Below are 16,790 nucleotides of genomic sequence, written 5' to 3'. Positions count from 1 at the left end.
AACCACTCACTCACTACAACCACTCACTCACTACAACCACTCACTCAGTACAACCACTCACTACAACCACTCACTCAGTACAACCACTCACTCACTACAACCACTCACTCAATACAACCACTCACTACAACCACTCATTCAGTACAACCACTCACTCACTACAACCACTCACTCACTACAACCACTCACTCACTACAACCACTCACTCAGTACAACCACTCACTCATTCAGTACAACCACTCACTCAAAGTACAACCACTCACTACAACCACTCACTCAATACAACCACTCACTCAGTACAACCACTCACTACAACCACTCACTCCAACCACTCACTCCAACCACTCACTCACTCCAACCACTCACTCAGTACAACCACTCACTACAACCAACCACTCACTCACTACAACCACTCACTCACTACAACCACTCACTCAGTACAACCACTCACTCACTACAACCACTCACTCACTACAACCACTCACTACAACCACTCACTCAGTACAACCACTCACTCACTACAACCACTCACTCACTACAACCACTCACTCACTACAACCACTCACTCAGTACAACCACTCACTCACTCCAACCACTCACTCACTCCAACCACTCACTCAGTACAACCACTCACTCAAAGTACAACCACTCACTACAACCACTCACTCAATACAACCACTCACTTAGTACAACCACTCACTACAACCACTCACTCAATACTACCACTCAGTACAACCACTCACTCACCACAACCACTCACTACAACCACTCACTCAGTACAACCACTCACTCCAACCACTCAGTACAACCACTCACTCACGACAACCACTCACTCAGTACAACCACTCACTCCAACCACTCAGTACAACCACTCACTACAACCACTCACTCACTACAACCACTCCAACCACTCACTCACTCCAACCACTCACTCAGTACAACCACTCACTACAACCAACCACTCACTCACTACAACCACTCACTCACTACAACCACTCACTACAACCACTCACTCAGTACAGCCATTCACTCACTCCATCCACTCACTACAACCACTCACTCACTCTAACCACTCACTCCAACCACTCACTCCAGCCACTCACTCCAACCACTCACTCACTCCAACCACTCACTCCAACCACTCACTACAACCACTCACTCACTACAACCACTCACTCACTCCAACTACTCACTCCAACCACTCACTCACTACAACCATTCACTCACTACAACCACTCACTCCCTACAACCACTCACTCACTACAACCACTCACTACAACCACTCACTCACTACAACCATTCACTACAACCACTCACTCACTACAACCACTCACTCACTACAACCACTCACTCACTGCAACCACTCAGTACAACCACTCAGTACAACCACTCACTCCAACCACTCACTCACTCCAACCACTCACTCACTACAACACTCACTCACTACAACCACTCACTCACTACAACCACTCACTCACTGCAACCACTCACTACAACCACTCACTCACTACAACCACTCACTACAACCATTCACTCCAACCACTCACTCACTACAACCACTCACTACAGCCACACACTCACTACAACCACTCACTACAACACTCACTCACTACAACCACTCACTCACTACAACCATTCACTACAACCACTCACTCACTACAACCAATCACTACAACCACTCACTACAACCACTCACTCAGTACAGCCACTCAGTACAACCACTCACTCACTACAACCACTCACTCACTACGACCACTCACTCACTACAACCACTCACTCACTACAACCACTCACTCACTACAACCACTCACTCACTACAACCACTCACTACAACCACTCACTCACTACAACCACTCACTCACTACAACCACTCACTCACTACAACCACTCACTCACTACAACCACTCACTCAGTACAACCACTCACTCACTCCAACCACTCACTCAGTACAACCACTCACTCAGTACAACCACTCACTCAGTACAACCACTCACTACAACCACTCACTCAATACAACCACTCACTCACCACAACCACTCAGTACAACCACTCACTCACCACAACCACTCAGTACAACCACTCACTCCAACCACTCAGTACAACCACTCACTCACTACAACCACTCACTCAGTACAACCACTCACTCCAACCACTCAGTACAACCACTCACTACAACCACTCACTCACTACAACCACTCACTCCAACCACAACCACTCACTACAACCAACCACTCACTCACTACAACCAACCACTCACTCACTACAACCACTCACTCACTACAACCACTCACTCAGTACAACCACTCACTCACTACAACCACTCACTCACTACAACCACTCACTACAACCACTCACTCAGTACAACCACTCACTCACTACAACCACTCACTCACTACAACCACTCACTCACTACAACCACTCACTCACTACAACCACTCACTCAGTACAACCACTCACTCACTCCAACCACTCACTCCAACCACTCACTCAGTACAACCACTCACTCAAAGTACAACCACTCACTACAACCACTCACTCAATACAACCACTCACTCAGTACAACCACTCACTACAACCACTCACTCACCACAACCACTCAGTACAACCACTCACTCACCACAACCACTCACTACAACCACTCACTCACTACAACCACTCACTCACTACAACCACTCACTCAGTACAACCACTCACTCATTCAGTACAACCACTCACTCAAAGTACAACCACTCACTACAACCACTCACTCAATACAACCACTCACTCAGTACAACCACTCACTACAACCACTCACTCCAACCACTCACTCCAACCACTCACTCACTCCAACCACTCACTCAGTACAACCACTCACTACAACCAACCACTCACTCACTACAACCACTCACTCACTACAACCACTCACTCAGTACAACCACTCACTCACTACAACCACTCACTCACTACAACCACTCACTACAACCACTCACTCAGTACAACCACTCACTCACTACAACCACTCACTCACTACAACCACTCACTCACTACAACCACTCACTCAGTACAACCACTCACTCACTCCAACCACTCACTCACTCCAACCACTCACTCAGTACAACCACTCACTCAAAGTACAACCACTCACTACAACCACTCACTCAATACAACCACTCACTTAGTACAACCACTCACTACAACCACTCACTCAATACTACCACTCAGTACAACCACTCACTCACCACAACCACTCACTACAACCACTCACTCAGTACAACCACTCACTCCAACCACTCAGTACAACCACTCACTCACGACAACCACTCACTCAGTACAACCACTCACTCCAACCACTCAGTACAACCACTCACTACAACCACTCACTCACTACAACCACTCCAACCACTCACTCACTCCAACCACTCACTCAGTACAACCACTCACTACAACCAACCACTCACTCACTACAACCACTCACTCACTACAAGCACTCACTACAACCACTCACTCAGTACAGCCATTCACTCACTCCATCCACTCACTACAACCACTCACTCACTCTAACCACTCACTCCAACCACTCACTCCAGCCACTCACTCCAACCACTCACTCACTCCAACCACTCACTCCAACCACTCACTACAACCACTCACTCACTACAACCACTCACTCACTCCAACTACTCACTCCAACCACTCACTCACTACAACCATTCACTCACTACAACCACTCACTCCCTACAACCACTCACTCACTACAACCACTCACTACAACCACTCACTCACTACAACCATTCACTACAACCACTCACTCACTACAACCACTCACTCACTACAACCACTCACTCACTGCAACCACTCAGTACAACCACTCAGTACAACCACTCACTCCAACCACTCACTCACTCCAACCACTCACTCACTACAACACTCACTCACTACAACCACTCACTCACTACAACCACTCACTCACTGCAACCACTCACTACAACCACTCACTCACTACAACCACTCACTACAACCATTCACTCCAACCACTCACTCACTACAACCACTCACTACAGCCACACACTCACTACAACCACTCACTACAACACTCACTCACTACAACCACTCACTCACTACAACCATTCACTACAACCACTCACTCACTACAACCAATCACTACAACCACTCACTACAACCACTCACTCAGTACAGCCACTCAGTACAACCACTCACTCACTACAACCACTCACTCACTACGACCACTCACTCACTACAACCACTCACTCACTACAACCACTCACTCACTACAACCACTCACTCACTACAACCACTCACTACAACCACTCACTCACTACAACCACTCACTCACTACAACCACTCACTCACTACAACCACTCACTCACTACAACCACTCACTCAGTACAACCACTCACTCACTCCAACCACTCACTCAGTACAACCACTCACTCAGTACAACCACTCACTCAGTACAACCACTCACTACAACCACTCACTCAATACAACCACTCACTCACCACAACCACTCAGTACAACCACTCACTCACCACAACCACTCAGTACAACCACTCACTCCAACCACTCAGTACAACCACTCACTCACTACAACCACTCACTCAGTACAACCACTCACTCCAACCACTCAGTACAACCACTCACTACAACCACTCACTCACTACAACCACTCACTCCAACCACAACCACTCACTACAACCAACCACTCACTCACTACAACCAACCACTCACTCACTACAACCACTCACTCACTACAACCACTCACTCAGTACAACCACTCACTCACTACAACCACTCACTCACTACAACCACTCACTACAACCACTCACTCAGTACAACCACTCACTCACTACAACCACTCACTCACTACAACCACTCACTCACTACAACCACTCACTCACTACAACCACTCACTCAGTACAACCACTCACTCACTCCAACCACTCACTCCAACCACTCACTCAGTACAACCACTCACTCAAAGTACAACCACTCACTACAACCACTCACTCAATACAACCACTCACTCAGTACAACCACTCACTACAACCACTCACTCACCACAACCACTCAGTACAACCACTCACTCACCACAACCACTCACTACAACCACTCACTCAGTACAACCACTCACTCCAACCACTCAGTACAACCACTCACTCACTGCAACCACTCACTCAGTACAACCACTCACTCCAACCACTCAGTACAACCACTCACTCACTACAACCACTCACTCACTCCAACTACTCACTCCAACCACTCACTACAACCACTCACTCACTACAACCATTCACTCACTACAACCACTCACTCCCTACAACCACTCACTCACTACAACCACTCACTCACTACAACCACTCACTCACTACAACCACTCACTCAGTACAACCACTCACTCACTCCAACCACTCACTCACTCCAACCACTCACTCAGTACAACCACTCACTCAAAGTACAACCACTCACTACAACCACTCACTCAATACAACCACTCACTCAGTACAACCACTCACTGCAACCACTCACTCACCACAACCACTCAGTACAACCACTCACTACAACCACTCACTCAGTACAACCACTCACTCCAACCACTCAGTACAACCACTCACTCACTGCAACCACTCACTCAGTACAACCACTCACTCCAACCACTCAGTACAACCACTCACTACAACCAACCACTCACTCACTACAACCACTCACTCACTACAACCACTCACTCCAACCACTCACTCACTCCAACTACTCACTCAGTACAACCACTCACTACAACCAACCACTCACTCACTACAACCACTCACTCACTACAACCACTCACTACAACCACTCACTCACTACAACCACTCACTACAACCACACACTCACTACAACCACTCACTCACTACAACCACTCACTCAGTACAACCACTCACTACAACCACTCACTCAGTACAACCACTCACTCACTACAACCACTCACTCAATACAACCACTCACTACAACCACTCACTCAGTATAACCACTCACTCACTACAACCACTCACTCACTACAACCACTCACTCACTACAACCACTCACTCACTACAACCACTCACTCAGTACAACCACTCACTCACTCCAACCACTCACTCAGTACAACCACTCAGTCAAAGTACAACCACTCACTACAACCACTCACTCATTACTACCACTCACTACAACCACTCACTCACTACAACCACTCCAACCACTCACTCCAACCACTCACTCAGTACAACCACTCACTACAACCAACCACTCACTCACTACAACCACTCACTACAACCACTCACTCACTACAACCACTCACTCACTACAACCACTCACTCACTCACTACAACCACTCACTCACTACAACCACTCACTCACTCCAACCACTCACTCAGTACAACCACTCACTCAGTACAACCACTCACTCAGTACAACCACTCACTACAACCACTCACTCAATACAACCACTCACTCACCACAACCACTCAGTACAACCACTCACTCACCACAACCACTCACTCAGTACAACCACTCACTCCAACCACTCAGTACAACCACTCACTCACTACAACCACTCACTCAGTACAACCACTCACTCCAACCACTCAGTACAACCACTCACTACAACCACTCACTCACTACAACCACTCACTCCAACCACTCACTCCAACCACTCACTCAGTACAACCACTCACTACAACCAACCACTCACTCACTATAACCAACCACTCACTCACTACAACCACTCACTCAGTACAACCACTCACTCACTACAACCACTCACTCACTACAACCACTCACTCACTACAACCACTCACTCAGTACAACCACTCACTCACTACAACCACTCACTCACTACAACCACTCACTCACTACAACCACTCACTCACTACAACCACTCACTCACTCCAACCACTCACTCACTCCAACCACTCACTCAGTACAACCACTCACTCAAAGTACAACCACTCACTACAACCACTCACTCAATACAACCACTCACTCAGTACAACCACTCACTACAACCACTCACTCACCACAACCACTCAGTACAACCACTCACTCACCACAACCACTCACTACAACCACTCACTCAGTACAACCACTCACTCCAACCACTCAGTACAACCACTCACTCACTGCAACCACTCACTCAGTACAACCACTCAGTACAACCACTCACTCCAACCACTCACTCAGTACAACCACTCACTACAACCAACCACTCACTCACTATAACCAACCACTCACTCACTACAACCACTCACTCAGTACAACCACTCACTCACTACAACCACTCACTCACTACAACCACTCACTCACTACAACCACTCACTCAGTACAACCACTCACTCACTACAACCACTCACTCACTACAACCACTCACTCACTACAACCACTCACTCACTACAACCACTCACTCACTCCAACCACTCACTCACTCCAACCACTCACTCAGTACAACCACTCACTCAAAGTACAACCACTCACTACAACCACTCACTCAATACAACCACTCACTCAGTACAACCACTCACTACAACCACTCACTCACCACAACCACTCAGTACAACCACTCACTCACCACAACCACTCACTACAACCACTCACTCAGTACAACCACTCACTCCAACCACTCAGTACAACCACTCACTCACTGCAACCACTCACTCAGTACAACCACTCAGTACAACCACTCACTACAACCACTCACTCACTCCAACTACTCACTCCAACCACTCACTACAACCACTCACTCACTACAACCATTCACTCACTACAACCACTCACTCCCTACAACCACTCACTCACTACAACCACTCACTCACTACAACCACTCACTCACTACAACCACTCACTCAGTACAACCACTCACTCACTCCAACCACTCACTCACTCCAACCACTCACTCAGTACAACCACTCACTACAACCACTCACTCACCACAACCACTCACTACAACCACTCACTCAGTACAACCACTCACTCCAACCACTCAGTACAACCACTCACTCACTGCAACCACTCACTCAGTACAACCACTCACTCCAACCACTCAGTACAACCACTCACTACAACCACTCACTCACTACAACCACTCACTCACTACAACCACTCACTCCAACCACTCACTCACTCCAACCACTCACTCAGTACAACCACTCACTACAACCAACCACTCACTCACTACAACCACTCACTCACTACAACCACTCACTACAACCACTCACTCAGTACAGCCACTCACTCACTCTAACCACTCACTCCAACCACTCACTCCAGCCACTCACTCCAACCACTCACTCCAACCACTCACTCACTACAACCACTCACTCACTCCAACTACTCACTCCAACCACTCACTACAACCACTCACTCACTACAACCATTCACTCACTACAACCACTCACTCCCTACAACCACTCACTCACTACAACCACTCACTCACTACAACCACTCACTCAGTACAACCACTCACTCACTCCAACCACTCACTCACTCCAACCACTCACTCCGTACAACCACTCACTCAGTACAACCACTCACTACAACCACTCACTCACCACAACCACTCAGTACAACCACTCACTCACCACAACCACTCACTACAACCACTCAGTACAACCACTCACTCCAACCACTCAGTACAACCACTCACTCACTGCAACCACTCACTCAGTACAACCACTCAGTACAACCACTCACTACAACCACTCACTCACTACAACCACTCACTCACTACAACCACTCACTCCAACCACTCACTCAGTACAACCACTCACTACAACCAACCACTCACTCACTACAACCACTCACTCACTACAACCACTCACTACAACCACTCACTCAGTACAGCCACTCACTCACTCCAACCACTCACTACAACCACTCACTCACTCTAACCACTCACTCCAACCACTCACTCCAGCCACTCCAACTACTCACTCCAACCACTCACTACAACCACTCACTCACTACAACCATTCACTCACTACAACCACTCACTCCCTACAACCACTCACTCCCTACAACCACTCACTCACTACAACCACTCACTACAACCACTCACTCACTACAACCATTCACTACAACCACTCACTCACTACAACCACTCACTCACTACAACCACTCAGTACAACCACTCAGTACAACCACTCACTCCAACCACTCACTCACTACAACCACTCACTCACTAGAACACTCACTCACTACAACCACTCACTCACTACAACACTCACTCACTACAACCACTCACTCACTACAACCACTCACTCACTACAACCACTCACTACAACCACTCACTACAACCATTCACTACAACCACTCACTACAGCCACACACTCACTACAACACTCACTCACTACAACCACTCACTCACTACAACCATTCACTACAACCACTCACTCACTACAACCACTCACTACAACCACTCACTCACTACAACCACTCACTACAACCACTCACTACAACCACTCACTCAGTACAGCCACTCACTCACTACAACCACTCACTCACTACAACCACTCACTCACTACAACCACTCACTCACTACAACCACTCACTCACTACAACCACTCAGTACAACCACTCACTCACTACAACCACTCATTCATTACAACCACTCACTCACTACAGCCACTCACTCACTACAACCACTCATTCAGTACAACCACTCACTCACTACAACCACTCACTCACTACAACCACTCACTCAGTACAACCACTCACTCACTACAACCACTCACTCAGTACAACCACTCACTCACTCCAACCACTCACTACAACCACTCACTCAGTACAACCACTCACTTAGTACAACCACTCGCTCAGTACAACCACTCGCTCACTACAACCACTCACTACAACTACTCACTCACTACAACCACTCACTCACTACAACCACTCACTCAGTACAACCACTCACTCAATACAACCACTCACTACAACCACTCACTCAGTACAACCACTCACTCACTACAACCACTCACTCACTACAACCACTCACTCACTACAACCACTCACTCACTACAACCACTCACTCAGTACAACCACTCACTCACTCCGACCACTCACTCACTCACTCCAACCACTCACTCAGTACAACCACTCACTCAAAGTACAACCACTCACTACAACCACTCACTCAATACAACCACTCACTCAGTACAACCACTCACTACAACCACTCACTCAATACAACCACTCACTCACCACAACCACTCAGTACAACCACTCACTCACCACAACCACTCACTACAACCACTCACTCAGTACAACCACTCACTCCAACCACTCAGTACAACCACTCACTCACTACAACCACTCACTCACTACAACCACTCACTCCAACCACTCACTACAACCAACCACTCACAACAACCACTCACTACAACCACTCACTCAGTACAACCACTCACTCACTACAACCACTCACTCACTACAACCACTCACTACAACCACTCACTCACTCCAACCACTCACTCAGTACAACCACTCACTCAGTACAACCACTCACTCAAAATACAACCACTCACTACAACCACTCACTCAAGACAACCACTCACTCAGTACAACCACTCACTACAACCACTCACTCAATACAACCACTCACTCACCACAACCACTCAGTACAACCACTCACTCACCACAACCACTCACTACAACCACTCACTCAGTACAACCACTCACTCCAACCACTCAGTACAACCACTCACTCACTACAACCACTCACTCAGTACAACCACTCACTCCAACCACTCAGTACAACCACTCACTACAACCACTCACTCACTACAACCACTCACTCCAACCACTCACTCAGTACAACCACTCACTACAACCAACCACTCACTCACTACAACCAACCACTCACTCACTACAACCACTCACTCACTACAACCACTCACTCACTACAACCACTCACTCAGTACAACCACTCACTCACTACAACCACTCACTCACTACAACCACTCACTACAACCACTCAATCAGTACAACCACTCACTCACTACAATCACTCACTCACTACAACCACTCACTCACTACAACCACTCACTCACTACAACCACTCACTCACTACAACCACTCACTCAGTACAACCACTCACTCACTCCAACCACTCACTCACTCCAACCACTCACTCAGTACAACCACTCACTCAAAGTACAACCACTCACTACAACCACTCACTCAATACAACCACTCACTACAACCACTCACTCACCACAACCACTCAGTACAACCACTCACTCACCACAACCACTCACTCACTGCAACCACTCACTCAGTACAACCACTCACTCCAACCACTCAGTACAACCACTCACTACAACCACTCACTCACTACAACCACTCACTCACTACAACCACTCACTCCAACCACTCACTCACTCCAACCACTCACTCAGTACAACCACTCACTACAACCAACCACTCACTCACTACAACCACTCACTCACTACAACCACTCACTACAACCACTCACTCACTACAACCACTCACTCACTCTAACCACTCACTCCAGCCACTCACTCCAACCACTCACTCCAACCACTCACTCCAACCACTCACTACAACCACTCACTCACTACAACCACTCACTCACTACAACCACTCACTCACTCCAACCACTCACTACAACCACTCACTCACTACAACCATTCACTCACTACAACCACTCACTCCCTACAACCACTCACTCACTACAACCACTCACTACAACCACTCACTCACTACAACCATTCACTACAACCACTCACTCACTACAACACTCACTCACTACAACCACTCACTCACTACAACCACTCACTCACTACAACCACTCACTACAACCAACCACTCACTCACTACAACCACTCACTCACTACAACCACTCACTACAACCACTCACTCACTACAACCACTCACTCACTCTAACCACTCACTCCAGCCACTCACTCCAACCACTCACTCCAACCACTCACTCCAACCACTCACTACAACCACTCACTCACTACAACCACTCACTCACTCCAACCACTCACTACAACCACTCACTCACTACAACCATTCACTCACTACAACCACTCACTCCCTACAACCACTCACTCACTACAACCACTCACTACAACCACTCACTCACTACAACCATTCACTACAACCACTCACTCACTACAACCACTCACTCACTACAACCACTCAGTACAACCACTCAGTACAACCACTCACTCACTACAACCACTCACTCCAACCACTCACTCACTACAACCACTCACTCACTACAACACTCACTCACTACAACCACTCACTCACTACAACCACTCACTCACTACAACCACTCACTACAACCACTCACTACAACCACTCACTACAACCATTCACTCCAACCACTCACTCACTACAACCACTCACTCACTACAACCACTCACTACAACCACTCACTACAACCATTCACTCCAACCACTCACTCACTACAACCACTCACTACAACCACTCACTCACTACAACCACTCACTCACTCCAACCACTCACTACAACCACTCACTCACTACAACCATTCACTCACTACAACCACTCACTCCCTACAACCACTCACTCACTACAACCACTCACTACAACCACTCACTCACTACAACCATTCACTACAACCACTCACTCACTACAACCACTCACTCACTACAACCACTCAGTACAACCACTCAGTACAACCACTCACTCACTACAACCACTCACTCCAACCACTCACTCACTACAACCACTCACTCACTACAACACTCACTCACTACAACCACTCACTCACTACAACCACTCACTCACTACAACCACTCACTACAACCACTCACTACAACCATTCACTCCAACCACTCACTCACTACAACCACTCACTACAGCCACACACTCACTACAACCACTCACTACAACCACACACTCACTCCAGTACGGTCTGAGTATCCGTTCATCCTGAGGGCTAGGTGGTGCTGGTCCGTACGTGTAGTGTTTTGATGAGGGAATTCTTCTGGGCTGGATGGTGGTGGGAGTCAGGCTTTAGATAGACATCCGTGTGGGTGGCTTTCCTGTAGACCAACGAGCCATCAGGTCTCTTCTCGATCACTACATCAGGAATGGTAGCTTCCCATCCTTTTCCACTTCCATAGTGAATTTGATAGACGGGTGTTTGGAATTGATGTGGTTGAGAAATTGGTTCAGTGTTGGCAGGCCATGTGGCCAGATGACAAACGTGTCATCTACGTATCTCTTCTACAAGGAAGGACTTAGAGTGGATGTCTGGATGGCATCTGTCTCAAAATTTCCCATGAAAACATTCGCTACCACTAGCGATAAGGGAGAACCCATTGGGGTACCCTCATCTTGTCTGTAGAATGTACCATTCCAGGTGAAGTAAGTGTTGGTAAGACAGTGCCTTAACAAAGTTGGTACATCTGCATCAGTCCCTGTTAGACCAAGTGTTCAATGATTGCAATGGTGTCAAGTACAGGTACATTGGTGAACAGAGAAACTACATCTAAACTGACAAGCAAATCATCCGGAGAGAGTGAGATGTCCTTGATTAGAGAAACCAAGAGAGCTGAGTTAAGTACAGCTGAGGTGGACTTGCCAGTGAAAGGAAGCAGAGTCTCAGACAGAAATCGGGCCAGTTTGTAGGTGGGTGAGTTAATCGTGGAGACGATAGGATGTAGCGAGGTACCTACTTTGTGGATTTTTGGAAGGCCATAAAATCTGGGTGGTCTAGCAGCCGAAGGTTTTAGGCAGCTCTGCTTGGTCTGATCGATTAGAGAAGTCGATTTAGTGATGCTATTGTTGGTTTTAGTAGCTAGTCAGTTGGTGGGATCTCTGTTTATTTTGGTATATACTACAATACACCACTATACTACATTGAAAAGTAATTTCTGAAGAACAGCTTTTTGTGTTTAATTTGTTGTCCTTCCCCCGCACGCTCCGATTAGCTATGGTTGGTTATGTACAGTGTGAAATAAGTTCAACATACATACACACATACGCTCAGGGGTAGGGACAGACGAACCCATGCTCAAACCCGTGCTTTCACCCACGCTGGAACCCATGAACCCAGTTCGGGCTATGGGTTAGCGCCAGGGTGGTGGTTGCGAGAACGGGTTCGAGCATGACACCCCTGTGCACCAGTGTGTAAACAATGATTTTGAAGCAACTTCGGATGAGTTCTATGATCAGTTTAACACAGTTTAACACAGCTTTCGTGACCAATATTATCCATAAGAGGTTTTTGGGTTAGAGTGCGTAAATATACAAAAGTGTCGTTAAACCCGCCGCCACCACCCGACAGCCAATTAGTAAGGCTTGTCACATAAATAAAACGTGACAATTCGTTGCTAGTTTACAATTGTAGGTGTTGCAGGTTTATTCTCCAACACACCGGTGTGCTGTTCGTAAGTCAATTTGTTGGAAGTCCAACTTGACTCCTGTCGATTACAAACGTGTTGTACGGCATGTACACTCAACAGGGGGAATGGCTTTAAAAGTTGGAAAATCTTCCTTAGATTTAGATGCCACTGCCTCTTCATGTTCTGCAGATGTAGATGCCACCGCCGTCTATTGCGCGGCAGTTGAACTCATGGCTCTCGGTCCGTGCAGGCAACTCGACATAAGGACATGTTTGTTCGTATCTCTGAAAGTTTGTAAGTCGAATGTTCGTAAGTAGAGGAGTCACTGTGCTTGGGTGGCGAAGCGTTTTTTTATATGGGGGTGGAAGCATGGCCTGGAGGTCTGTGGGGCAGTGATTGGTGTGCTTTTTCTAGTTCCCTAGCTCACCCCCACGACGTCCAGAGATCTCCCCCCTCATAACCAACACCACCACCACTACTATTCCCTCTTCATGTTCTCATTATATGGCTATCACTCATTAACCCCATTCATTCAATCTATTCGTCATCATTGACTGTCAAAATAATTATTATCTATATGGCTATCACTTATTAAACCTCAACCATTCGATCCATTCATCATCATCCACTGTCATGAATTTTACTTTCACCGAATTCACGCATCATTAGAGATTCGCACACCACATTTTATTCATCACATCTCCCACCACCATCACATTCGCACACACGCACACGTTCTTACACCATTCTTAATTCTCTCTGAAAAGCGCCTTTGGTCAAGGCGCTGTATAAATCTATGAGATATGATCATTCCGATTTGTCATCTTAGCTGTGGGAGACTTCTGGATTTACTCTCCAACACACAACCAGTTAGTGCTGTACTAGCAACTTATTGGCCACGTTTTGATTGTGTGACAAACGCCTTAACTAATTGGCTGTGTCGGGTGGTGGCGGGTTTAACGACACACATTTATATTTATGCGATCTAACCCAAAAAAATAACCTGTTGTGGATTTCATCTGGGTAGCTTACGTAACTACATTTTTTAATTCAATATCATTAGTAAAATATTTAATAATTCTGACAGTAAATAATAAACATCGTCGTAACTTTTTTCCAGATTTTCCTTCTTAGCTGCGGGAGGGGAGGTTTTGCTCGGTCGAGGGGGCCCTTTGGTGCAAGTGGAGGAGCTTTGGATGAAAGGGGAGGAGCTTCAGATGAGCGGGGAGGAGCTTTGGACAAGAAGGGAGGGGCTTCGGGCCGACGGAGAGAACGTCAGCTCTGGTGGAGGAGAGGTCCTCATGGTCGACATTAAAGCAGAGGACCTCCCTGTTGAAGGGGAGGACCCCCACATCAAATTGGAGGACACCTGGGGTGGCGGAGGAGGAGGAGGTGAGCCGCAGAATGGCAATGGTGACCTTCGGGCGAAAGCGGACGACCTTTGCGCTCGCCGGGACGGCGACGCGTGGCCGAGCGGTGACCTCGGCGTCAAGCAGGAGGACGTCCGGGCCGACGGGGATGCCCTTGGTAGGAAAGTTTCGGAGCTCACGGTGGAAACGAGGCGACCGCCGGAGCAGCTTCGCATCAAAAAGGAGGAGGAGGACCTCCTCGAGGCTGACGCAGTGAACACCGTGGTCGGCGGCGAGAAGCCGCCCATTAAACAGGAGGTCTTCGTGAGCGGTGGAAACGAGCCGCGCGTTAAGCAGGAGGATCTCCACTTTGACATCCGTATCGATGGACGCAGCCCTCGGACGACGGGGCAGGCTCCGAGCATTAAGGTGGAAGAAATTTGTACAGAGGGGGAGCAGCGTCTCGACGGCAGCGTGCAGGACCTCCCCCGGGTTAAAGAGGAGGGCGTCCAAATAAAAAAAGAGGACCTTCGAGACGACGGAGGAGAGGACCTGCGGGCCGGAGGTTCAGTTGCGAAGCGGGCGTTCCCAGATGTGGTGGAGGTGGAGGTGATGATGGAGCACGTGGATGAGATGATGGAGCACGTGGATGAAGGTAGGTAGGGAGGTAGGTAGGCAGGGAGAGAGGGAGGGGAGGGGAGAGAGAGAGGGGAGGAAGGGAGGGTGGGAGAGTGGGAGGGAGGTTTGCGGGAGGGTGGGAGGGAGGATGGGAGGGTGGGAGGGAGGTTTGCGGGAGGGGGGATCACCGGGGAAGGAACGAGTCTGGCACAGAGGCTGTGGGGCACAGCTCTTCAAATCGACGTTCCATTTGCGGCCTCCAGGCAGCGGGACTGGAGTGGCTTTTGGTTTGGGTTGACCCAAAACTCAACTGTAAACCGATTATGTTTGGGCTTGTTTCAAGAGGGGCTTAAAACAGTTTGGTTCTGGCTATCCGGTTGAATCAATCGGTTTTATATCCAATTCGATATGCACAATACAATTACTAGTTTTAACCAAGAGTGGTTATGGATCACAAAATCTCAGCGGTTATTTG

At 48.0% G+C, this 16,790-nt stretch overlaps 1 protein-coding gene across 1 annotated transcript in view; it reads left to right on the top strand.

The window, feature by feature from the left end:
• Nucleotides 1-16,790, top strand: part of LOC144953065 (uncharacterized) — a 62,621-nt gene that overhangs the window by 42,005 nt on the left and 3,826 nt on the right. The window contains exon 2 of the mRNA XM_078883584.1: nucleotides 15,469-16,352. Within this exon, the coding sequence (XP_078739710.1) occupies nucleotides 15,545-16,352 (808 nt within the window). The 5' untranslated portion in view covers nucleotides 15,469-15,544. The remainder of the gene's footprint in view (nucleotides 1-15,468; nucleotides 16,353-16,790) is intronic.

The sequence above is a fragment of the Lampetra fluviatilis genome, chromosome 72, assembly GCF_964198595.1.
Source record: "Lampetra fluviatilis chromosome 72, kcLamFluv1.1, whole genome shotgun sequence".
NCBI lineage: Eukaryota > Metazoa > Chordata > Hyperoartia > Petromyzontiformes > Petromyzontidae > Lampetra > Lampetra fluviatilis.
Note: the sequence above shows the minus strand (reverse complement) of the source record. Positions and strands in the feature narration are given on the sequence as shown.